Below are 27,647 nucleotides of genomic sequence, written 5' to 3' on the forward strand. Positions count from 1 at the left end.
CCAAAGGAGGAAGAGCTCACAAAAAGTGTATGTTTTGAACTAGTAATATGCGGTGTGAACCTCAACTACAGGTACAAGCACTGTGAGGGGATTTGCTGTGCAAAATAAGGTAGAAGACATTGTACTATCTATGTTGTTACTTGTAAGTGTGCTAGGTACTCTTGGCTGTTGACACTGCAAATGTTTTTAACTGAAAACTCTCACAAGAAGGTACAGCATTTCTGTGAATAATGTTTGCTTTAGTTAGTTACTTGCATGATATGGAACGAATTACTTTTACAATTATTACTGTACATTGTATCAGTGGAAAAATGTGTCAGGATGTTGATGATTTAAACGATTTCTTAATGCAAGGGTCTTTTATCTTGCATACAATAATTTATACTGAACCATGCTAGTGTCCAGAATTAAAGGAATAAACAGAAATTTTGCAAGGTTGTGTTTATTTTGACACAAAACAGTGTAAACAGGTGAAAGTAGAAATAATGTACAAAATATGAACATGATCAACTGCAACATGCATAACAGTAGACAAAAATGTTCTTTGTTTTTTTCCAACTTAACCTATTTGCACACACATTCTGACAATTGATTCATGTGCTCAGTTTGTGGTGCGACCACCTCTGACGGCAAGACAGGCCAGACAACAACAGAACATGCAGGGAATGATGTCATCAATCCCATGTTGAGGTAATAACACCCATTTTTCCTGCAGAGCTGCTTGCAAGCCTAGGGGAGTGGTTGGTTGATGCTGACGTCTTACAACTCGTCTCCGCAATACATCCCAGAATGCTCTATGGGATTCAAATCGTAAAAGTGAGCAGGCCATGCCCTGTGTGCAATATTTTCCATTTCCAAGAAAACATCAACCGCCTGTGCTGTGTGGGGTTGAGCGTTATTGTCCATCGGTATAATGTCTGGGCCCATAGCACCACAAAACAACCACATGTGGGGTCCTAAGATCTTGCCACGATACCTGACAGCAGTTAAAACTTATCGATTCACTTATACAGTTTCAGGAAGAACTGTTCAAGTGGTCAGCATAATCCCATATCAGTCTCTTTCCACCAAGTTTGGGTCCTGAAATAATGTTCCACATTCCCTCCAGATGCAAATCCGTTGAGAATCCGTCTTCAGAACACATCGGAATTCAGCTGCAAAAAGATCATTGGCCCGCTGTTCAAGTGTCGTGGTGCCATGTTGATGACTCCCCTCTAGACGTTCCCTTTTGAGAAGACATGTCAGAGGTACACTTACAGCTAGTCTCGGACAATAAAGGCCACCCCCACTTTAGCCTTTTCTATCCCATTTGCCTCGATACAACACATCCAGTGGATGCTGTGAGATCAGATGCCAATTGCTGTGCAGTACTAAGGCGGTACCATCGCTCTCTTACAGCCGATAAACGGTCCTCTCTTTCTGTTGTCACATGTTGTCAGCCCTACTCTGGTCTTTGGGATACAGGTTTGGTCTCTACAAACTGTTATCACATTTGAGAAAGAACACAATGATTTACATTAAACCATCGGGCCACATTAGTTTTCGATTGTCCTGCTTCCATTCTTCCTAGGGCTCTCTACTCCAGAGAGCCTGCAGGTGTCTTGTCTGTGGCTGTACACAGCAATTATAGATGTGGGACTGTCCAACAAATACTACCCAGTCTGATGACTGTCCTGACGTCATCGCTGGCATGGTTGTCTGTTGACTGGAATGCCATCTTCCATGCAGAATATGATTGTATGGACATCTGTTGAAAGCTGGTATGATTATATTGTCACTTAAATCAAACAGTGGAAAATCCAGGATGGAATGTAACAATGTTAGGGAAGGAAAGTTGCTGCTCCCCATATAGCAGAGATGCGGAGTCACGATAGGCACAACAAAAATATTCACACAATTATAGCTTTCGGCCATTAAGGCCTTGCACACATACGCACGCGCGTGCGCCCTCACACACACACACACACACACACACACACACACACACACACACACACACACACACAGTCTCAGGCAACTGAAAACACACTGCAAGCAGCAGCACCAGTGCATGATGGGAGTGGTGACTGGATGGGGGTAAGGAGGAGGCTGGCTCGGGGAGTGGAGGGGTGGTACGGTGGGGGTGGCATACAGTGAAATGCTGCAGTTTAGACGGATGGCTGGAGAGAAGGTGGGGAGGGGTGGGGGTTAAGTATTGGGAAGGAGAGAAATAAAAAGAAGTTAAAAGACTTGGTGTGGTGGTGAAATGACAGCTGTGTAGTGCTGAAATGGGAACAGGGAGGGGGCTGGATGGGTGAGGACAGTGACCAATGAAGATTGAGGCCAGGAGGGTTACGGGAACGTAGGATGCATTGCAGGGAAAGTTCCCACCTGCGCAATTCAGAAAAGCTGGTGTTGGTGGGAAGGATCCATGTGGTACAGTCTGTGAAGCAGTCATTGAGATGAGGGATATCGTGTTTGGCGGCGTGTTCAGCAACAGGATGGACCACTTGTTTTTTGACCACAGTTTGTTAGTGGCCATTCATCCAGACAGACAGCTTGTTGGCTGTCGTGCCTACATAGAATACAGCACAGTGGTTACAGGACTCTTGGAACCCATAACACACATTGAAACTCTTGCCCTGCAGGACCTTGAGCAACATGCACAACGCCACCTCAAAAAGTTCTCGATCCTGCTCACTTTCTATTCCCACCTAGGAGTACCAGTGTCCACCACCTCTACAACTATCACCAAACCTCCCCCACATCCCCTCATAGCTGACAGACCCTGTGTTGCAGACCTGCTACACTTACCCACCCTCCAAAACTCCCTCCCACCACCACCACACAGAACCCAGAACCTAAACAGACCTGCCACACAGTCATGAACCTTTCTTCCAGAAGCCTTATTCCCACAGAAATATCGGTCCTTTCCAAAGGCCTTACCCTTTGCCCCACTCCCAAATTAAGTCATGCAGGACTTGTTAAAGACCTTCTCTCCTTCTCCTGGTCCCTAAAGTGGAAACACTTTTTCGCCACCAACCCGACCAGTCAGACTCCACCAAAGACCAATATTGAACCTTGCCTAACTCAGTCCACTCCTCTATCCAACCGTGATCTGCCCCCACTGACTCCAAACCACCCCCTGTTAACTTAATAATTTCTTAACCTCGAACCTTCCTCAAATCCCTCAACATGCAAACTAACCTTACATCCATAGAACGAACCGCAGTCCACCATCTAAAAACGGATCCCAACCTTATAACCCTACCTGCAGACAAAGGCTCCACCATGGTTGTTGTTAACCGCAAGGATTACCTCGTGGAAGGACTCCGCCAGCTATCAGATACTTCCACCTACAAACCTTGCCACAGTGACCCCATTCCAGTAATCCAGCTGGATGTCCAGTCACTACTCAAATCCTTAGGCCCATCGCAGAACTTCTCCCCAAGTCCATCTCTCTACTTACCCCTCCCCCTCCCTGCACTCCCACCCTGAGAGAATCTTTGCTTCAACCTATTACCCATAACCTATCCTCCTATGTAAAATGTACGAACCATTTCCTCCACCGACTGTCTAAGGTTCCTGTCCCTTTACCACAAGGTGCCCTGCTCCTCACTAATGATGCCACCTCCCTGTGCACTTACATTTCTAATGCCCATGGCCTTACTGCTATTGAACACTATCTTTCCAGATGCCCTATAGATTGCAAACCAACAAACTCCTTCCTAGTCACCATGACCAACTATATCCTCACCCACAATTGCTTCTCCTTTGAAGGCATTACCTACAAACAAATCTGGGGTACGGCTATGAGCACCTGTATGGCACCATCCTATGCCAACCTATTCATGGGGCATCTAGAGGAATCCTTCATAAAATCCCATAATCCTAAGCACCCACCTGGTTCAGATTCATTGATGACATCTTTGCTATCTGGATTGAAGGTAGGCCACCCTATCCACATTCTTCCAGAACGTCAACAACTTCTACCCCATTTGCTTCACCTGGTCCCACTCAACCCAACAAGCCACCTTCCTAGATGTTGCCCTCCACCTCAGAGATGGCTACATCAGTACCTCCGTCCATATCAAACCTACTAACCACCAGGCATACCTCCACTTCGACAGCTGCCACTCGTTCCATACCAAGAAGTCCCTTCCATACAGCCTAGCCACCCATGGTCGTCGCATTTGCAGTGACAAGCAGTCCCTCTCAAAATCTGCCGAGGGTCTCACTGAAGCCTTCACTGACCGTAATTATCCTCCCAACCTTGTACAAAAACAAATCTCCCATGCCTTATCTTTCCAGTCTCCCATCACCTCCCGAAGTCCCACAGTCCGGACACAGAGGAGCATCCCCTCGTAACTCAGTACCATCTGGAACTGGAGCAACTGAATTACATTCTCTGCCAGGGTTTCAGTTACCTCTGATTGTGCCCTGAAATGAGAAATATCCTGCCCACTATCCTTTCCACCCCTCCTATAGGTGGTATTCCGCCATCCACTGAACTTACACAATATATTCATCCATCCTTACACAACCCCAGCTCCCAACTCCTTACCTCATGGCTCATACCCCTGTAATAGACCTAGATGCAACAATTCAGAATTGTTTTTCTTTCTTTTGTGTAATGAATGCATTATAGATGTAATCCAGTGTTCTGGTAGTTATTTGTTCCTGTTGCTGTGTTGTGGTGTAACAGCATCTTTGCTGATTATGCTAAATGTTTTCAGAGTTGCACAGATGTTTGATCTTTTCTACATGCTTTGTAGTTCTTAAGCTCTATTAAAGCTTTGTATATTTCATACATTGTTGGCAGGTTTATATTTCCTGGCTGTGTTTTTATTGTGGTTTCTGTGTTTAATGTACAGGGTTATTACAAACGATTGAAGAGATTTCACAGCTCTACAATAACTTTATTATTTGAGATATTTTCACAATGCTTTGCACACACATACAAAAATCAAAAAGTTTTTTTAGGCATTCACAAATGTTCGATATGTGCACCTTTAGTGATTCGGCAGACATCAAGCCGATAATCAAGTTCCTCCCACACTCGGCGCAGCATGTACCCATCAATGAGTTTGAAAGCATCATTGTGCGAGCTCGCAGTTCTGGCACGTTTCTTGGTAGAGGAGGTTTAAACACTGAATCTTTCACATAACCTCACAGAAAGAAATCGGATGGGGTTAAGTCGGGAGAGCGTGGAGGCCATGACATGAATTGCTGATCATGATCTCCACCACGGCCGATTCATCGGTTTTCCAATCTCCTGTTTAAGAAATGCCAAACATCATGATGGAAATGTGGTGGAGCACCATCCTGTTGAAGTCGGCGCTGTCGGTCTCCAGTTGTGGCATGAGCCAATTTTCCAGCATGTCCAGATACACGCATGAAACTTGCCCGCACACGTTCAACTGTTTCCTCGCTCACTGCAGGCCGACCCGTTGATTTCCCCTTACAGAGGCATCCAGAAGCTTTAAACTGCGCATACCATCGCCGATTGGAGTTAGCAGTTGGTGGATCTTTGTTGAACTTCGTCCTGAAGTGTCGTTTCACTGTTATGACTGACTGATGTGAGTGCATTTCAAACACGACATACGCTTTCTCGGCTCCTGTCACCACTTTGTCTCAGTGCGCTCTCGAACGCTCTGGCGGCAGAAACCTGAAGTGCGGCTTCAGGCGAACAAAACTTTATGAGTTTTTCTACGTATCTATAGTGTGTCATGACCATATGTCAATGAATGGAGCTACAGTGAATTTATGAAATCGCTTCAATCATTTGTAATAGCCCTGTAGTTATGGGGATTTTCTCAGTTACGTAGTTTGTTATATTTTTCTGCTAAGTTTTCTGTATCCTCTATTGCTATGGGTCATTTTGCTGTTTTTATCTTTTAGAATTAGTGTTGGAGAACTTTGCATATGGAGTTCTCTCCTAAATGTTTTGGAGCAATCTTGTGGGTTTGTTTTCTCTCTCTTTGTTTCTGTGAAAAGGATACCTTCTGGGTATTGGCGTTTAACCCTCTTGATTATTTTTGTGGTTCATTTTTCTTTGACGCATGACTTCCAAGTGTGAATCTTCTGTTTTTGGCACTGATGTCTTAACCTGACCTGGCATCTGTCTTTTACTGTTTTATAACATTCATCATTCCACCATTGTCATTTTTTCTTGGGTTTATTGGGCCACTTGTTCAGCTGAGAAATTACTTTCTGTAGCTCACCTGTTAATTTTATATTTGTAGTTCGTTCTTCATATCCATTGTTTTTTTATCAGTTCGTGACAGTCATAGGTTCTCTTCTTTTTGGGGTCAAAATTTTTCTTTATCAGTTGTGTGAATCAGATTTTTATATTAATCAGCAATGATTTGAACAGGTTTTACTTCCTCTGAGGGAAACCACATTTTAAATTTCCCTCTTGTTGTTCTTGCCCATGCAGATATGATCCAGATGCCATTCTTTTTTTTCCCGTCTTGGTGTTTTCAGATTTTCAGTTTATTTTGTCTTCTTATGAAGTATCTTGACTTTGAGATCACAGCATGCTTTCCGCAGAATTGTGTCAGCTTTGTGCCATTCTTGTTTGTACATCTTTTTATTGGTCATTTCCCTATAACATCTATATATCTATTTTCCATTTCTAACTGAGCATTTGGTATCACTTTTGTTGACATTTGTTGCTGCCAGATGCAAAAGCTCCACGTCTTATCTGTACCAGAGTAAATAATCAATTTTTGAAAATATAATATAATTGGGTAAATAAAAAGTACTAACAAAGTGGCTGCAGGAGATCACACTTGTAAATGTAAAGAAATTTGCAAGCTTTTGGAGCCAGTGGCTCCTTGTGGCAGAAGGACTGAAGGAGAAGGAAGAGGGCTGAAGGAAAAGGACTGGTGAGTTTTAGGAGATTGGGAGAGCTCAGAAAAGTTGTTCAGAACCCCGGGTCAGGTGGGACTTACTGGACGGGCAACTTGACATCTTCTGTGTTTCTCCTAGTATCTTTATCATTAGTAATGGTGTTTGTATTCATTATTTAGTGTATTCTATTTGAAGCTTTTATAGTTAGTGTTGAAAGCCTAGGCAATTGTGCTTTAAATTCTATTGTGGATACTATTATTTTGAATTTGATCACAAATCCTGTTCGAAATTGTGGACATTGCTTCATTTCTCTTTTCTTTGGTATTTCCTTGTAAATGCTATACCCTTGTGATTACTTAGGTTGTTGATCAGTGTTTTTCCTTTCATGAGTCCAGTTATCAGAATTCCGTGAATGACTTATATATAAGTTTTTGCTTTATGAAAATAATTTAGGAGTAAAGGAGATAGTCAAGCTAGAGCTAGTGCAAGTGAGGAAAAGAAAGGCAGGCGGATGGAAAAGTGGTTGAGATGGGCAACTAGCAGTGTGGACGAGGCAGCTGGTTTGCCGACTAGGAAATTGGGAGGGAGGGGCTGCAGGTGGGTTGGCTAGGCATGTGATACATGCTGGTGAGGTGTGGCACGTGATGATGATGATGTGGGGATGAGGATTAGGAGGGGTGACAGGACAGAGGAAGGGGAAGCTGTTGGGTAGAAGGTCAGGGGACAGTCGGTTAGTGGAGGTTGAGGCCATGAGGATTGGAGGAGCAGAGGATAAGTAGCAAGGATAACTCCCATCTGCGCATTTCAGGAAAGCTGGTGGCTGGTGTAAGGATCTGAATGTAGCCATTGAACATGAGCATGTTGTGTTCAACTGTATGTTGTTCCACTGGGAGGAGAATTTTGTCCTTGGCCACAGTTTGGTCGTGGCCATTGATTCTGGTTGACAGACGATTGATTACCATACCAACATAAAAAGCTGTGCAGTGTTTACAGAAGAGGTGGTAGATGACTTGGCCATTTTTACAGTTGCCCCTTATTTCTGATGGAATAGGATGAACCCCTGGAAGGACTGTATTACGGATTGTTGAGTTGGTGGATTGGGCAGGTCTTGAACCTGGGTCTTGGTCACGGATATGGCACCTACGCGAAGGGGATGGGAGTGAGGGTATCATAGGGATGGACCAGAATATAGTATAGGCTGAATGGGTGGCAGAACGCCACTTTAGGAGGGGTACAATCAATCTTGGGTAGAATGTCCCCATGTTTCCAGGCATACGGTTAAGTTATTCCAGTACTGGGTGGCAAAGGGAGGCACCCCTTTGTAACTGAGTCTTCAGGATGGTGGAAGGATTAGCTTTGTGTGAGAGTATGGCACAGGAAATCTATCTGCAGAGTAGGTTGGATGGGCAGCGCGTAACAGGTAACCAACTGCACCCATTCTGTAAGTTATCTGCTGTCTCGAAAACTTTTCACCAGTGCGTTACATCACTGTGACATTGTGTTTGTCAGAAAGTGCATATTAAATCCAATAAAATACCCAACTAGGCTTACTCAGATAAATGTGCTTTCCTTTCTTACAGACTGCCAAGTAAATTAGTTGAGGTTTGATTTGTGAAAAGCAGCTACTACCATTTATTGTAAAATATAATTAGTATAAAAATTCTTCCAATCTATTTGTGGCTGTTTTCAGCTAATAATAACATAATTGGTATAATGTTGTCTATCCTATTGTGCACAGAGCAGGGTAGTTGATATAATTTTTTCAATCCTATTGTGAACACAGCATCATCTCGGTGGGTGTGTATCTGTCCGTTAAGCAACATCATTGTTGACGATGCTGTTATGATTTAAAATTCTGGTTTATATTTTGCATTCAGCTTCATGTTTTATATTTAGTTAGAAATTCACAAGCCAGTTTTCAGCACACCGTAATACAATCTGATGCTGCAGTTTCTTTTCTCTCTGTTATGGAACATATAAAGATCAGCTATATCAGTTTTTAAAGCAACAGTATGCTACAGGACACCTTCAACCCATTACCAACAGAGAGTCCCTTAGACATTAAATCTTATTGTATGCATGTTAACTAAGTGTGTAGATGATTTAAACTGTTGGATAATTATGATTCAGTAGTTAATTACAAAATAGTCTATAGCAATCATAGGTAGTTTACTTCTCAGCATAAAAGAAAAACACTAGCTGGTGTAAAGGAAACTTCTGATTTTTGTTATTGTGGTAAGTGTATTAGGTAGAGCTGTCTTCAAGCCAAATTTTGGTTTGATTGACACTGTGCTTTATTAGGTACAGTTCTCTTGTAGGCGTTATGCCATTGTCTTTCTCTCACCATTGAAATGACTTACCTGACCAGTTACACACAACTCTTTAATGTGTATTGTTAACCATGGTGCACCTCGATATTCTTCACATTAACACTTTGTCTGTAGCTTGTGGTCTACCGGCTAGCATTGCTGCCCGTGGATCAGGGATCCCAGGTTCGATTGCCGTTCAGGTCACGGATTTTCTCCGCCCCAGGGACTGGGTGTTTATGCTGTCCTCATCATTTCATCATCATTTAGGGAATGGAAGACTAGACAGTGAAAAGATTGGGAATTTGTAAAGGTGCTGATAACCCCTCTGTTGAGTGCCCCACAAACTAAACCATCACATTAACAGTTCATTGCCAGAAGTGAAAGTAATGAGAAGAGACAGAAAAAAGATCTGAGGATGAACTGAGGGCTGGACCTCCAAGCCTTTGGATTTACAGTCATTTCGCCAAAAAATCACACAGAGTTAGGTTGTACCTCTGCTAAATTCATTCCAAACAATGGAAAATCTAATTTGGAATAATAGTTACACTATTAATTAAGCAAGGTTGTTACTCACAATATGGGAGAAGTGTTGAGTGGCACAAAAAGTGTGCTTAAAGAGTAGACTGTAGGTTATTATTCAGCATCAGGCTAAGTCTTCAGTCTTTCAGCAGGTGAATCTCTCTCTCTCTCTCTCTCTCTCTCTCTCTCTCTCTCTCTCTCTCTCTCTCTCTCACACACACACACACACACACACACAGTGGCCGCTTATTTTCAAGCACTGGGAGTGCACTGTAGAGAGCCTGCTTTTAACACTTTGAAGTCCAGCATCTTAGAAAAATTTTGGACTCTGAAGACCCGTCATTTATGCCATTATTTCAAATATTACTGTCACATGTTTGAGAGATCTTAAAAGGCAGTATACAGTAGGAAAGACCAAGCCTCAAGGTTTATTTTTCTTTTAATTTTAGTTCTATGATAGATAACAAATTTTACTGTAAAGTACAAATATCCTTCCATAAACAAAAAGTGTGAAGTTCTTGAGAAATTTCACATTTAACTGACTCTTGTATGGAGAAGCCTGAAACATTTTGTTACACTGAGAAGTATGTTGCAATCTGGGCAATATTAGCAAGTTTCATTCCTGCTTGATTCGCCAGTAGATTGTTTCATATTTTCCAAACAAATCTCGCAAACAGATGTTGGATGCTTCATCTCAGTTGCAGCAATTTTATCAGGAAAGTGTCTTCCTTCAAGCCTTGTGCTGATAGCTTCACTAATAGCAATTATTTGAGCCAGTACTGTGTCGTTTGGAAGAGTCCTTTACCAGTTTCTTCAGATTTTGCCTCTCAGATATTTCTTCCTCCAGCCCAGAATCATTCAGTTATTTGTGTTGAGTTTCTGAAATTTCTTATTCACTCAACAAATCTGACACATTTGTCGCAGAATTACAGGAAATATCAAAACCTAAAGAGTACATGCATGAATTTCACAACACAGTCACCATAACGGTAACTCCAATGTTCACTGTCATTTAATTTTATAAACTAAAAATAGAGGACAGCACCTGTGAGGGGAAAGGTAGCAAGACATCCATATATTGTTCCAATACAAAACCAGTCCACTTTTCGAGTAATAGTTGGCTCGCGTGTCTTGAAATATCACAGCGCGGAATATATCAACCACAGGCTTTTGAGTGCAGTGATGGAGTGCCAAGTTGCACTTGAGCTTTCAGCAGAGAGAACACACACACATTCACACAAGCAAGCACACCTCATTCACACGACCGCTACCACCACCAGCTGTGACGGAATGCGACTGTTACCTGAATAGGAACCTGGGTGTGCTGGGGAGGGGGGATGATAGCAAGTTACAGGTGGGGGAAGAATGCTGTCTGGCAGGGCATGCCAGGATGAGTGACTGCCACGAAACTTTGGCCAAGAGCGAAATAGACCAACCTGTGGCGCAACATGCAAGTTGAACATGGAATACTTGATATCAGTGGCTGCTTCACAACCTGTGCCATTTGGATCCCTCCCTCCACCACCAGCTTTTCTGAAGTGTGCAGATGGCAGTTAAAATTACAACACAAAACATCCCCCCCCCACCCCCCCCCACCCCACCCCACCCCACCCCGTGTCCTATTACCTCCTCCCTTTTCACGTCCCTCACCCTCATTGTGTGCCACCTGTCCTGTCCCGTCGCCTCCCCTTCCCTGACCCCCGCTTTCTTTCTCCCACCTCCCAATGCTGTTCCTGGCAGTATCATCATACCGTGACCTAGTCTCTGCATGCCCCACCATACAGCACTCTTCTCTCTCCCCAGCAATACCCTGCCATCCCTCCTCCTTCCCTGCCACACTCTGGATTGCTATTCATGTGACAGTAACATTCCAATCAGAGCTGCTGGTGGTAGTGGTCACAGTGTGTAGGAGATGTGCTTGCTGGTGTAAATGTGTGTGTTTGTATTGTATACTGAAGAAGGCTTTGGCTGAAAGCTATAATGTGTAACAGTCTTTCCGTTGTGCCTGTCTGAAACTCAGTGGGTCATCTTTATGGTGAGTGGCAATCTATCTCAGTCCAAAGAATCACGTAATAGTGCCACAATTTAATTATATTTTCAAGAATAGCACAAATGCAGCACCAGCCTAACCAGATGCACTTATTTTTTTAAATCATCAGTCTTTCAACTGGTTTGATGCTGTTGTCAGTCTGTTCTATCTGGAACAAATTTCCACCCGCGGTAGCTGAGTGGTCAGCATGACAGAATGTCAATCCTAAGGGCCTGTTTTCGATTCCTGGCTAGGTCAGAGATTTTCTCCGCTCAGGGACTGGGTTTTGTGTTCTCCTAGTCATCATCATTTCATCCCCATCGACGCGCAAGTCACCAAAGTGGCGTCAAATCGAAAGACTTGTACCCGGCAAATGACTTACCAGACGGGAGGCCCTAGTCACATGACATTTACATTTACACCGGGAAAAAATCTCTTCATTCCTAAGTAACTACCAAACACAACAACACATAATGGCAGTGAAAACTCCGCCTATGTTTTGAGTAATTTGAAAAACTGCATTGCCACGCGAACACAGGCCAAGAAGTAAGCCTATTTACTTCGCCAACAACACAGGAAAACGTACCACAACTTACAAAACTATGACAAGTTGTACATTGTGTAGCAAAACAGCTACCAAAACAAGTGTGTTTGCAACTATTGTATGCGATTCACTGGACAGCTCGATCACACACTAATGTGTAACGTATTTCAAATACAGCACGCAGGTTTCAGTTTTCCCTAATGGGAGAAACTACTCTTTTGTAATAACATGATGTGTCTATCTCACGTAAAGTCTAAATGAAACTGGATTTGTCTCCATTCAGGTCAAAATCACAAAAAATAAAATTCACTGCGCAGGTCAGCGAACTGTGCAAGTGCGTTTTTTGCACTCTAAGTGATAACTCATCTCAGAGTAAAGGCCACACACATTTTCAGGCACACAAAATTCAAAACATCTTTGTATTAAACAGATAAACTCTCCAATTCTATTAAATACCTCCTCATTAGTTATGTGATCTACCCATCTAATCTTCAGAATTCTTCTGTAGCACCACATTTCGAAAGCTTCTATTCTCTTCTTGTCTAAACTATTTATCGTCCACGTTTCACATCCATACATGTTAATTACTAATTAACATTTCCCATTCTGAATAAACTTCAAAAACTTGTGTTTCGTAATCAATAAAATTTTATCGCCTGATAGAAACTATTAGGTTGCTAAAACGGATTCAGATTACAGTCAACTCATGTCTAGACGATTACGTCATGAATTGATACTTGCTTGGAATGAACAAAATACCTGTACTGGAAAATACTGTCCGTTGAGTAATTTACTGACTTTTATAACAAATTTGGTACCCCTCGCATCGCTGCAGGAACCCATTTCCTGTCCATATGTGAATAGTGTTAGGGTCAGAATGAATTTTAATAAGTCTTCATTGTTTCAACCAACTGACTGTCTCCAGAGCTCATAGTCTCATTAATGTTTGAGAAATACCTAATAAATAACATGAGACATAGAGTAAATAATTATAAGCCATAGCCAGATCACAAACCTAGTGATTTGAAATGTCCCACTCACTGTAACTACCCCACAACTTCACAAGTGAGAATTTGCTCTAAATCACAGCTCATGAATTCTGCTTTGTGTCCCTATCAGTGAAACACAAATTTCGAGAAAACAGTAATGCAGAAATGACAGAATTTGCTGTTTAAACAAAATTATTCAGGAATGTCTTAAAGAGAGAACCAATTGAAAATAATTGAAACAAAAACTTATTTTACATAGAAGCAACATTTCATCAGTTAAGATTGGAAGTGGCACAACATGTAACAAAAATTGTACAAGCTTACCAAGATTTATACAGAACATTTAACTGTTATAGGTATAGATGTAAGGGGCAATGAAACAAGTAAATAAATACAAATTGTGTATGAGGGCAGTTTTGGCAATGTTAAATCACTATCAGTGTATAAGGCTACATTCTAGATTATGTTCCTTGGAGTGAAAGGATGTGTATGTGGTATATACATGATGGTGCACTAGCACGCTTTCATACAGGTATTTGGGAATATGTAGTATGAGTCTTCGACAGCGAGTGCATTGGTCATGGCTCACCAATACTGTGGCTTCGCAGGTCCCCTGAACTGCACTTGTACTATCTTGTGTGGGAGCACTTAAAAGTTTTGAAGTATTCCAGCCCTGTTGATGGTGTCGGTGAACTCTGACAATGTATTGTGGATGGTTGTCAGTGCAGTAGGAACACACCTGGGATTTTTGAACTTGTATAGGTGTCACTGAGTAGCTATGCTGAAGCCTGTCTTTGCACAAGCAGTGCCCTTGTGGAAAACGTGTTGTAATGTGCTTTTTCTCAAGTGGATATCTCCAGTTTGTATGTCCAGGAACTCTGTTATAAGGTTATCATGTTTCCAGTTGTAATATACCATATTAGGGACTGTGGTTCCAAGAACTTTGCTTGTTTCACTGTATCCAACTCACTCCTTTTGTTTCTACCTACTAGTCACACACTGTATAAATATTTCATCATTTCTTGGTCATGCATCAAGGATATTTTTAATTCAGATTCCAATATTTTGGCTGACAACCTTTCAGCCATTCTCAAGGAGAGGTGCTTGCAAGTTTTTAAGTCACTGTGTACACTATGTAGTAAACATACATGCTTTAGAGACAACACAGTTGGTAACAAGAGCATTAGTCATAGATTAAACTTTATGTATGTAAGAGTAAAACAAAGCAAGCACTGAATCGGTGAATCCACAGTGCTTACGAAGTGTGTTGTTGATAATTATGGGTGCCATGAAGACTTAGGATATTTCCTTTGAACAGTAAATAGACTGTCAAAGAATGTTGCATCGAACACCAGTGATATACCCGCCTTCTACAGTGTAATAAATCAGCTGTGGCTGAACAGTGTATTTCCACTGGCCATTCCGTGACTTACAGGAAAGTTAAGACATTGGCCACAGCTTGGTATCACCTGGGATTTGATGGTCGAGGAAACTGTGGAAATCCAGTTAGCAGACAACCTGTTCAACTGAGGCGACAGTTTCCAGCTCAACAAATTGTGGAAACCCCTCATTTCATGAAACTTCCTGGCAGATTAAAACTGTGTGTCTGACCGAGACTCGAACTGGGGACCTTTGCCTTTCGCGGGCAAGTAAAGCTGTGAGTACCGGGCGTGAGTCGTGCTTCGGTAGCTCAGATGGTAGAGCACTTGCCCGCGAAAGGCAAAGGTCCCGAGTTCGAGTCTCGGTCGGGCACACAGTTTTAATCTGCCAGGAAGTTTCATATCAGCGCACACTCCGCTGCAGAGTGAAAATCTCATTCTGGAAACGTCCCCCAGGCTGTGGCTAAGCCATGTCTCCGCAATATCCTTTCTTTCAGGAGTGCTAGTTCTGCAAGTTTCGCAGGAGAGCTTCTGTAAAGTTTGTAAGGTAGGAGACGAGATACTGGCAGAAGTAAAGCTGTGAGTACTGGGCGTGAGTCGTGCTTCGGTAGCCCAGTTGGTAGAGCACTTGCCCGCGAATGGCAAAGTTCCCGAGTTATAGTCTCGGTCGGGCACATAGTTTTAATCTGCCAGGAAGTTTCATATCGGCGTACGCTCCGCTGCAGAGTGAAAATCTCATTACCCTCATTTCATGTCTGCGCTCTCAAAATAAATAATCTAAATCTTCATGCTACTCATAATTATCAACAACACACTTGGTAAATCCTGTGCTTGCTTTGTATTACTCATAGACACATCTAGTTTAATCTGTGAGTGGTGCTCTTGTTGCCAATGGTGATATCTCTAACATATGTACATTTACTCCACAGCATATAAAGTGATTTAAAAGCTTGCAAGTGACTCACCTTGGGAAATGTTGAGAGGTTGAATTTGAAACATCTCAAATGCACACCCAAAAAATGATGGAATATTTGATCTGCCAGGTAAACTTCAGGAAACACAATGCTTTATAAACATTTGTACTGTCAGAAAGATTAATCACCCCATCATTTACTTTTAGTCCAATAATTGTCAGACCTCAAATTATGTCGGAATACTATACTGCAATGTGTTATTTCTTGACCTAATGAAATGCAGTTGTATTATCTTTCTTACTAAATAATAGCTCTTGTTTTTCACTTAATCGTTTTTACTAGCTAGCACTTTTCTTTTTCTCTTTCAGGAAACCAAAGAATGGAATGCGGAAGATAGTCTTGTCTACAAATATAGCGGAAACGTCTGTCACCATTGATGACTGTGTATTTGTAATTGACACTGGAAAAATGAAGGAAAACAGGTACGCTTTCATGTCGTGTTATTATTACAGCTGCTACCTGCATTTTTAAGGAGAATACTTTTAATGTGTTTTCATGGTGATTGACTCATCCAGTGGTTCTGCAGGTCAGCTGCTAGCCACATTTTTTGAGCACTTTTTTATATTCTTAACTCTGTTTATTTATATATTTGTTCAGCAGATTTTAGAAAATATCATGTTTTCAATTTTATGTTGTGGATGAGCGTGATTCAGCAGATGAATGTGAGTAAAGGTGGGAATCTATGAACCCTGTCAGTGACAACTTTAGCAAGGTTACAGACAACCGCAATATTGAACTCCACACATTCACAAATGATAACTGCTGTATACTCATTGTATCAAAAGTAAAAGTCATTTTGGAATATTGTAGGGATGTAAAGATAAAAGCTGACCAGTAATTTCCTTATGATGTGAAATTTCACTGCTGCTGATAGACATATTTGAAAGTAAAAAAGCTAACTGTTGGTACTGTATTCTCTTTCATTGGAGAGGAAGGCGAGTTAGGTTGGGAAGAATAGGATGCACCTGTTGTGAGGATGATGGGAGACGAAGATGAAGGGGAGGTGTCGGAGGCAGTGGGAGGTCAAAGACAGAACATTGGAAGCTCTGTGCCAGCTTCAGTCGTAAGATGATAGGGCAGAGTAGGAAGTAAGGGATGGGTTAAGACAAAGGAAATTGAGTATTGAAAATGAATAGTGCAAGTAAGAATTAGGAGGGAATTGGAAAAGAGAAGTGAAATTAAGAACTAGGAGAAAAGGAGAAAAAAAGAGAGGGTGGTGAAGATATAGATAAAAAAGTAATAGAGCAAATCAATTCTTCAATGAAAAATGGAAAGGGGGGGGGGGTTCCTTAACAGGGGTTAAGTCCATAAGGGTAGTGAGATGAGGAGCTATGGTGTAGAGTATGTTCCCATCCTTGAAGTTCAGGCAAACTAGTACTAGATGGGAGTTCCAAATAGTGTGTACTGTACCATACAGCTGCTGGAGATAATACTTAGCAACGGATTCTTTATAATTTAACTCATCCTTTCAGAATAAAGTTCAGTCTCAACATACAAGGTGGAAAAAAAAAAAAAAATCTATATTTGGATAGGTGGTAGCATGAACCAGAATAAGAAAAAAACATCCGTTACACATGCATACCATAAGAGCTATGAGCACTTACTCAGTAGAAAGAGATGTGTTTCACAGTGGCAAAGATGAAAAAGTACTTACATTCTGGAACATTCTCAAACTTTTAGAAGATTGTATATAACATTCTGGAAAATTATCCAACACTCTAGAAGGAACATTACGGCAAGACAGACTCACACTTGCCTTTACAGTGAATTCCTGGATGCCAGATAGGTACATAAAACATTGACACAACTCTTAAGTATTTCCCTTTCATTATTCTAAAATAAAACTGAAACAAGCTAATCTTCTGACACTGCATCAAAAGAATAATATGGGTCTGAGATACTGAGTAGTGATATTTAGTTTTCATATGCCTGTTAGCTACCCTTTACATTATTTTGTAGTAGTATGTATATAATGCTTAATGTCAACAAAAATTAAATAGAGTAATGGAAAGTACTAGGTGTAATATAAATAATTTAAGGTGAAAAGGTAACAACTCGCTGATTAGTTGAGGTGTTAAGTTATTGGTAGGCACAGAAACAGCTATAGAATGGAATCCTTCTTTACTCCTTAAACAATAAAAAACATTGAGTAGATGTAGAAGCAGTGAAGTAGAGGTTCCTTTGTCAGTAGGATTAAAGTTAAATTCTTTGAGCTGAAACCTTAACCACGGAGAGTGTGAAAGATGGAAAGAAGAGAGTGCATACATGGGGAAAAAATACAATGTTCATAATCAGCAAATACGCAACTACATCTACATCTATACTCCTGTACCAGTTATTGGGGTTATTTCATGTTCCATTCGTATATGGAGTGCGGGAAGAATGAGTGTATGAAATAATTAATCTAATTGTGTCCTAACTATCTCTGCAGGAGCCATGTTTAGGGGATTTTAGTATATCCTTAGAATCATGATATAAAGGCAATTCTTGAAACTAAAGTAGGCTTTCTTGGTATAGTTTACATCTGTCTTCAGGAGTCTGCCTGTGCTTATTCACATTGCCCTTCTCTGGGTGTTTACATTCAGTATCCCCTGTTAGTCCTTTCGGTATAGGTCACACACATCTGAGCAGCATTCTAGAATGTATTGCACTAGTGATTTGCAGGCAACTTTCTTTGTAGACTGATTGCATTTCCCCAGTATTCTACCAAGGAACAAAAGTCTACCACCTGTTTTACCTATAATTCAGCCTGTGTGGTCATTCCATGCAATATACCTAGAGTATTGTGCAGTTGGTTACACGCAGGTATTTGTACGAGTTGACTGATTTCAATTACAACTTGTTGATATTGTAGCCATAGGATACCATTTTTTTCTTTTTTACGTTTCTGAACATTTTAAGCAAGTTGCCAATCTTTGCACCACTTTGATATGACTGATTATTTATGCAGCTTCTTTCTGACAGTACTTCATTATAGATAACTGAATCATCTGCAAAAAGACTGAGGTTACTATTAAATTGTCGGCAAGATCATTAAAATACAACGTGAACAGCAAGGGTGCCAACACACTTCCCTGGAGCACACACAAGGTTACTTCTAAATGTGTTTATGACTATCCATCCCCAATAACTTGTTGTCCTCCCTACCAAAAAATCCTCAATCAAATCACAAATTACGCTCGATGCCTCATATGATTATACTTTTGATAATAAGTGTGGATTTGCTACTGCGTCTAATGCTTTCCTGAAATCAAGAAATACTGTGTCTATCTGGCTGCCTTGATCCAAAGCTTCCAATATGTCATCTGAGAAAGGTGCACGTTGGGTTTCACATGATGGATGTGAAAAACATTGTGCAGAGCACCATATAATGTGTGAGAGTATCGTATTGAGCAATACTAATAAGTAAAGGCAGTAGATAGACTAGTACAGGTAAATGAGAACTGATGTTTACATTTGAAATATTGTTGTCTTTTCATGTAATATTCTTTTATTTCTCACAACCTGTGACCGTATGGGAATTTTCACCCTACCCTTAAATAGTTCCATTTGATTATCTTCAGGTCATTCTTTTTTTCTGCTCTCGTTTCAATTCTAGTTTTCCTTTTTTATTCATCAGCTTGGTGTATTGTGTGAGGCATACAAGTTAATTGTATGGACTAAATGTTAGTGTTCTTACTTTGTTAACTGTCTGTTAAACCACAAATCATTTTATGGTACATTACACATGTCAGCTCTGTGCAGCAACAGATGATGATTAAAACTTAGCAAACATGCGTGCATATAATTGCTAATATATCTAAAAACAAAGATGATGTGACTTACCAAACGAAAGTGCTGGCAGGTCGATAGACACACAAACATACACACAAAATTCAAGCTTACGCAACAAACGGTTGCTTCATCAGGAAAGAGGGAAGGAGAGGGAAAGACGAAAGGATGTGGGTTTTAAGGGAGAGGGTAAGGAGTCATTCCAATCCCGGGAGTGGAAAGACTTACCTTAGGGGGGAAAAAAGGACAGGTATACACTCGCACACACACCCATATGTATGTTGTGAATACAGTTAGTAGTAAGGGAGTAATAAATTAAAAAATCATGCATGATGCTGAATATTTACTGCAAGAACAGTGAAAATGTAGTATGTGATAAACCTTTTTTGTTTCATTAAGTTGTAGGATATGTCAGTGAGAAATAATTTTGAAAAAGGTCTGAAGTTGTGTCTGTTAGATGTCACTAAGTGCTCTCATTCTCAAATACTGGATGAATCTAGTCTACTGTTAACAAGTAGATTGTGATAGAATTTTTAATTTTTTAATTCTGTCAGTAATTATGAGATATTGAAAATCAAAATTTTGTTGCCCATGGAAGCCATTACGTAGAGGTTCATGTAACCATTTAGCCATTTAGTAACATAGCAGGTAACATTGATAAAGATTTTCAGAAATCATTGTTACCAGTTGCATAGGTTGCAGTTACTTATGAAACTTTTATCACAGTTGCAGTGTTCCATATCTGTAACATAGAAAAGTTTTCTTTTGTATGTATTACTTATGCTAAATGTTTAAAATGCTTGTTCAAACTTCTTGGTTTTAGTTAACTCTCTCTCATATATTGTTGGGCATTTTATTTGCTAGGTTGATTACCTTGCAGAGAATACTGTCCCAAATTTTTGTGTGAATTTGTCCATGTAAGTGTAAGTCTCGCACTCGTCCCACCGACAGAGCGATATCTTGCCTTCTGTCGGTACACTGTCCTAAATAAAACTTCAATTTGAGTCTTGCTTTTTGCCCACAGATTTGATTCCAACAAGAATATGGGGAGTCTGGACACGGTGTGGGTGTCGAGGGCTAATGCGAGGCAGCGCAAGGGTCGTGCGGGTCGAGTGATGCCCGGGGTGTGCTGCTACCTGTACACGCACCACCGCTTTCAGTACCACTTCGACTCGCAGCCGGTACCCGAGCTCCACCGCGTTCCCCTCGAGCAGTTGCTGCTGCGGATACTCACGATGCCCGTGTTTGCGGGCACCGACGTGCACAAAGTCTTAGGTTAGTACGTGTCTCACAGAATCTCATCTCTTCATAGTTAGGACACGTAACCGTTCAAAATGGCACCGTCGGGTGACGCAGAAGTGACTGTGTCCAGTCACAGACACTTGGAACGCGGTCAGAGAGGAATATTGAACTTCACCAGGTAGTAACAATGAAGCAGAGAAACATGGAGCACTGTGTTCCTGCATGTAACATTTGTAGAACTCTGACAGATTGGTTGTTGTAAAATTAAGAGAAGACAGAATCGCTGGGCAGTATGTACCCCCCAGGAGATGACATTACAGTACTATTGCTAATGGACATTTTTAAAAGTGAAAAATCTGTGATGGATTTGATAGATTGCAACTTACCACATAGACGAGACATTGAGTGTCGGACACACACATTTAGAAGCAAATAAGCCGAATCTAAGCTGCACTTGAATCTAAGCCACACCTGAAAAATTAGATTTGAAATCAAGGAAAAAGAAATTTCCCGAATCTAAGACACACTCGAAATTTGAGACTCAAAATTCAAGGGGAGAGAAAAGTTTTAGACCGCACCTCCAAATTGAAACAAAGTTGATCCATTGTAACATGAGACACAATTTTGATCGAATGGATGAAAATACAACTACAGTAGTTTGGTTCAAGTCGTAAGCTTAACAGTTAAGCTTTACCAGGTAGCCATTGCTATGCGTCAGGTGCTCTGTCCGTATTTATACGGGTACCCTTCCTTTTTCGTGTGTTTCGTCTGGTTCGAATCGATTCCTTGTTTTGCTTTGATCTGATAAGTGCTGTTTTCTTTTTTATAGATGTTTACCTCACTCTAAGCTAAAAATGCATTATTGTACTGTGTCATGCATTGTTTGTCGCATTCTGATAATGTGTGTATACGACCTGTTGCCGCTCGCGGCACGGCTTGCTTTTGTGCGCACTACCACCGCTTACAATAAAAAAGAAGAGAGGAATTGTCTCATTAGCGAAACAATGGCAAGAGACTGCTATTTGTTGTTACTTACACTGCTGCTTTCTTTGATAATGATCAACAACAACCAAATAATAGACTGTGTATGATAGAAGATGTTCTGAACGAGAGTTAAGCGAAAATTTTTCTCTGTTTGAAAATCTTTGCAGACACCTCTTTAGTACATTACATTCTGCATAGAAATTAGAGTCATCTTAGATTTTAAAATCTAGTCAGTTGCCGTGCTTCATTTCTGACTTTATCACTATTCAGCATAAAAATAATATGAATATAAACATGACATGATATGTATATTCTTCCATGTTTGATGTTGTCTCACTCTAGTTTCGTAGTTTATTACGCAGACAGGATTTAAATAAGGTAGCAGCTAACACGAAAGAATACATGGAGTAATGTTTACATTTGTATTATTCTTATGGTGAAGAGAATACTGCATGTGATTCATGATTCATAAAAGTTCCTATTAGCAATCATTTCTTGTCAGAGGTAGGAAAAAAAAAATTCAGAACATAGAGTTGGCCATATTGACACACATCCCAAACAGTCTTGCTGTCGGATTTTTGTAGTAGATATTTAGTGATGACTTGAAATGCACGATGTGTTGTTGTTGTCTTCAGTCCGTAGACTGGTTTGATGCAGCTCTCTACGCTTTTCTATCCTTTTGAATGCAGAGTAGTAACACTCATAAAATAAGAATGAAAATAACTTAGAAATTAAATGCTGAAATTTAAAACAAAATTTTATTAGGTTTGTAATATATCTTATACAGAATGTTTAAAATATCAGTCATGATTCTGAATCACTATCACTCGATTCTTTGTTGCTCATTTCTTCATACAGAGGATCGTCCTCCGTGCCATCTAGTGCATTGGATATTGAACATTTTTTAATTGCTTGTTCCACAGTCTGCTTTGGACACACTTCCATGCATCATAAATCCACTGGCACACTTGCGACAAACTTGCGCATTTTTCACGTCGTGTTGGTGTCGGCTGTTTGTCGCTTTTCGAAAGCCAGTCTGTGTACATGCGTTCTAGCTTGTCCTTAAATGGTTTATTCTAACAGACGTCAAGTGGTTGCAGAACTGACGTCATTCCGCCTGAAATTACTGCCAAATCCGTTTTGCTTTCCTCTAATTTTCGTTGTACTGCAGGTGTTGTATGGCCTGCGTATGCATCTACTACCAACAGACTGCATAAACCAAGCATTGCACCAGGACAACAATTCCACACATGCCTAATCCATTCCAACACCATTCCTCAGAAAACCACCCAGTTTCGTTTGCCCGTACAATGACAGTTTTTGGAAATACTTCCATTTTCGGTAAATACTTTCTCCTGAAAACTATGTATTGCGCTAATTTATGTCAATCTGCTGTGCAAGCTATCATGACGGAGATCTGCAGTTTTTCACCCCCTTGATGTAAGAACACTTATGTATTTCTTTCCTTTGGCATCAACCATATAATTTGACGGCATGTCAAAATATACGTGAGTTTGGTCAGTATTTCCCATCTGACCAAGAAGGTATTACTAATTATGAAGCAATGAAATTCCACAAGTTTTTCTTCATAATTTTTCAGTAGCTTATGTGCAACTGAAAGTTGCCTCCAAAGTGAAAAACCCCAGTGCTTCATAAACAGATGAATCCAGTTGCGACTAGCCTTAAAATTTTCGATTATTTACTCTCTAGCAATTTCATGTGTATTAATTTTTAAAATTTTGGCGTTCACAGGCAGGAATTTCTGACGCTGTTCCTTAACAAATTCATTTAAAATCACTTCTAGTGCATGATGTCGGCCACACTTTGGCCCACTAAATACACTCCTGGAAATGGAAAAAAGAACACATTGACACCGGTGTGTCAGACCCACCATACTTGCTCCGGACACTGCGAGAGGGCTGTACAAGCAATGATCACACGCACGGTACAGCGGACACACCAGGAACCGCGGTGTTGGCCGTCGAATGGCGCTAGCTGCGCAGCATTTGTGCACCGCCGCCGTCAGTGTCAGCCAGTTTGCCGTGGCACACGGAGCTCCATCGCAGTCTTTAACACCGGTAGCATGCCGCGACAGCGTGGACGTGAACCGTAGGTGCAGTTGACGGACTTTGAGCGAGGGCGTATAGTGGGCATGCGGGAGGCTGGGTGGACGTACCGCCGAATTGCTCAACACGTGGGGCGTGAGGTCTCCACAGTACATCGATGTTGTCGCCAGTGGTCGGTGGAAGGTGCACGTGCCCGTCGACCTGGGACCGGACCGCAGCGACGCACAGATGCACGCCAAGACCGTAGGATCCTACGCAGTGCCGTAGGGGACCGCACCGCCACTTCCCAGCAAATTAGGGACACTGTTGCTCCTGGGGTATCGGCGAGGACCATTCGCAACCGTCTCCATGAAGCTGGGCTACGGTCCCGCACACCGTTAGGACGTCTTCCGCTCACGCCCCAACATCGTGCAGCCCGCCTCCAGTGGTGTCGCGACAGGCGTGAATGGAGGGACGAATGGAGACGTGTAGTCTTCAGCGATGAGAGTCGCTTCTGCCTTGGTGCCAATGATGGTCGTATGCGTGTTTGGCGCCGTGCAGGTGAGCGCCACAATCAGGACTGCATACGACCGAGGCACACAGGGCCAACACCCGGCATCATGGTGTGGGGAGCGATCTCCTACACTGGCCGTACACCACTGGTGATCGTCGAGGGAACACTGAATAGTACACGGTACATCCAAACCGTCATCGAACCCATCGTTCTACCATTCCTAGACCGGCAAGGGAACTCGCTGTTCCAACAGGACAATGCACGTCCGCATGTATCCCGTGCCACCCAACGTGCTCTAGAAGGTGTAAGTCAACTACCCTGGCCAACAAGATCTCCGGATCTGTCCCCCATTGAGCATGTTTGGGACTGGATGAAGCGTCGTCTCACGCGGTCTGCACGTCCAGCACGAACGCTGGTCCAACTGAGGCGCCAGGTGGAAATGGCGTGGCAAGCCGTTCCACAGGACTACATCCAGCATCTCTACGATCGTCTCCATGGGAGAATAGCAGCCTGCATTGCTGCGAAAGGTGGATATACACTGTACTAGTGCAGACATTGTGCATGCTCTGTTGCCTGTGTCTATGTGCCTGTGGTTCTGTCAGTGTGATCATGTGATGTATCTGACCCCAGGAATGTGTCAATAAAGTTTCCCCTTCCTGGGACAATGAATTCACGGTGTTCTTATTTCAATTTCCAGGAGTGTACTTTCCTGCTACTTGAACATTCAAATAATTTGTTTCTCTGCAGTCGCCATCGCCTGATGTTGCTCTCATCAATCCCGTATCGCAGACCTGCAGCACGATTAGAACTTTGTTCTGAAAAAGAAATAAATCCCCTCTTGAATTTGGCACTATAATGAAAGCACTTCATTATGATTCACTAACACCAACAAGCACTTCACAAAATTCCACGAATCAATAGGTGCCGCTATGTGAAATATTAATGAGCCCCTGCGTATCTACTCGTGCAATAATCATAAGGCGTTGTGCATTGTTGGTATTTTTGTGTAAAGAAATTTATTTTTGTTGCTACGAATATTTTAAAGGCTGCTACATTCGAAGATGAACAATACAGAATTTCTATTTACTTCATTGGATAATGTACGAAAATGCAGTGGTCGTAACTCGGGGCAGAGAAAAAAGCTCGTCTTCTATAAATATAAAAAGGTGCAGCTTAGATTCGAGTAAATACGGTACACGCAATACCCATTCCAGCCAAGTTCACTACACACTTCAGTCAGGCCTCAGCACAGTGTGTGTGTGTGTGTGTGTGTGTGTGTGTGTGTGTGTGTGTGTGTGTGTTTTTCTAAATCTGAAGCATCAGTATGAAAAGGATAGATAGGTACTCACCACATAGGGCAAGTGCTGTGCCAGACAGTCACAGTAAAAAAAAGACTGATACACATTATTACCTATTGAACTAATTCCTTCATCAGATATACACAAAACAAAACACACACACACACACACACACACACACACACACACATTTGGCCACTGTTTCTTCCGGGTACAGAGGCCATGCATTTTTGTGCCTGTATTTGATGAAAGTCTTAGTCTGGTAGGCAATAATATTTAGCAGTCTTTTTTTCAGTATACCTGTCTGTCACTCGTCGCCTCCTCTATATGGTTAGTAGCAATTTACATTTTCATATTGTTGTTATTCCATTCAGGGTTTTTTCATGTTTGAAGGGTCGTATCCAATAGCTGGGTCTACCTTTGAATGTGTTTCGTAAATGATTTAGAAGTAAAGGAGACCACTCACTGAATAGCAGAAGTTGCTGACAGACACACAAAAACAATGAAAATTTTTCCAGTTTTCAGAAAAAATCTTTCAACAAACCAGTGTGTGCGCATGCACGTACTTACACACACACACACACACACCTGTGCACCTTAATTTTTAGACACAGATTCTTGGGAGAAAGAAGTGGGAAGCAAGAGGACTGGTCGCTAGCTGCTCGAAGGGAGGCAGCAGATGTGCAGGATAGAGATGTGGGAGGGAGAGGTGGTAGATGCGTGGACAAGGCATTTGACATACAGGCAACAGAGCTGGAGAGATGTGGCCCACAACAAAGATGACACGGAGGCTTGGACTGGGAGGGAGTGACGGGATTCACGAAGGTGGAAACGATCAGTTTCAGGATGTGGGGGCAGTGGGTTAGCAGAGCTGGAGGTGAAGAGGATTATGGGAGCAAAGAACATGTTGTGCCACCGGTTGGTCAACTTTCTCAGCCTCAGCTGCGCGGTGGCATTTATTCTGGTGGATAATTGGTTGGTTGTCATAATTGACAAAAAGCTGTATGGTGATTGCAGCAGTGTTGGTATATGGCATATCAGTTTTCACAGTTGGCCCTGCCTGTGATCTACCTCTACATCACTATCTTGCAGTTCACACTTAAGTTCATGGAAGATGCCTGATAGGACAGGATAAGCCTGTGAAAGGACTGGAGCAAAAGATCCATATCCTTCGCTGGAATTTTATGCAACGTCAAGCCTGGAAATGGGGAACATCATACCCAAGATCCTTCCCAATCTTCTAAAGAGTTATTCTGTCACTCACCCAATCTACAAGACGTGTTGATCCATCCCTATGCCTCCCTAATTCTGAATCCCTTGCCATGGGTGTCATATCCCTGTGGAGGACCCAGGTGCAAGACCTGCCTGATTCACTCACCCAGCATGTCCTACTCCAGCCCTGCCACAAGCTTATTCTTCCACATTAGAGGAAGGGCCACCTGTGAAAGCGGCCACATCATATACTGGCTGCGCTGCAATCACTGCGCAGTATTTTATGTGGGCACCGACCAGCTGTCCATCAGAATGAATTGCCACTGCCAAACTGAGGCTGAGAACAGAGTTCATCACCTGATGGATTGTGTGGTAGAGTTCAGTGGCTATGTCACAACATGTGCCATTTGTATCCTTCCCTCCAGCACCAGTGTTTCTGAACTATGTACGTGGGAATTACCGGACAATGTGTCCTTTGCTGCTAATCCTCCCAATTTGAATCTTTGCTAAACTGCTGTTTCCCCCCTCCCCCAACCTATATCTGACAGTTGCCCCTTCCTCTGTCCTGCCACACCCTTCCAGTCCAAGCCTACATTTCATCCCCTCATGCCCTCCCAATTCATGTCATCTTCATCATGCACCACAATGCACTGGCACCGGTACCCCAGTGTTGCATGTCTTGCCTGTGCACTTACCACCCCTACCACCCACATTCTTAACTCACTCGCCTGGTGCCTCCCTCCAAGCTGCTAGCTACCTATCCCCAAGCCCTCCTCTTGCTACGTACCATATTCTCTCTCTGCCCACCTGACCAAACACTATCAGCACCACAGTTCACCTGCTAAACTGCAATCCCAGCATTGTGCGCTCAGCCAGGCCAGTGTGTGTGTGTGTGTGTGTGTGTGTGTGTGTGTGTGTGATTTAAATGTGCCTGCTGGCTGTTCAACATCACTTCTATGTGGTGAATTGCAATCTATCAAATTAATATTGTTGTTAAAAGTGAA

At 42.0% G+C, this 27,647-nt stretch overlaps 1 protein-coding gene across 1 annotated transcript in view; it reads left to right on the forward strand.

Annotated features, from left to right (window-relative positions):
* The window catches only part of LOC126106294 (putative ATP-dependent RNA helicase DHX57), a 228,608-nt gene that overhangs the window by 157,915 nt on the left and 43,046 nt on the right, over positions 1 to 27,647 (forward strand). Inside the window, exons 16-17 of the mRNA XM_049912514.1 lie at positions 15,886 to 15,999; positions 20,373 to 20,623. Coding sequence (XP_049768471.1) covers positions 15,886 to 15,999; positions 20,373 to 20,623 — 365 coding nt within the window. The remainder of the gene's footprint in view (positions 1 to 15,885; positions 16,000 to 20,372; positions 20,624 to 27,647) is intronic.

The sequence above is a fragment of the Schistocerca cancellata genome, chromosome 10, assembly GCF_023864275.1.
Source record: "Schistocerca cancellata isolate TAMUIC-IGC-003103 chromosome 10, iqSchCanc2.1, whole genome shotgun sequence".
NCBI classification, from domain to species: Eukaryota; Metazoa; Arthropoda; class Insecta; order Orthoptera; family Acrididae; genus Schistocerca; species Schistocerca cancellata.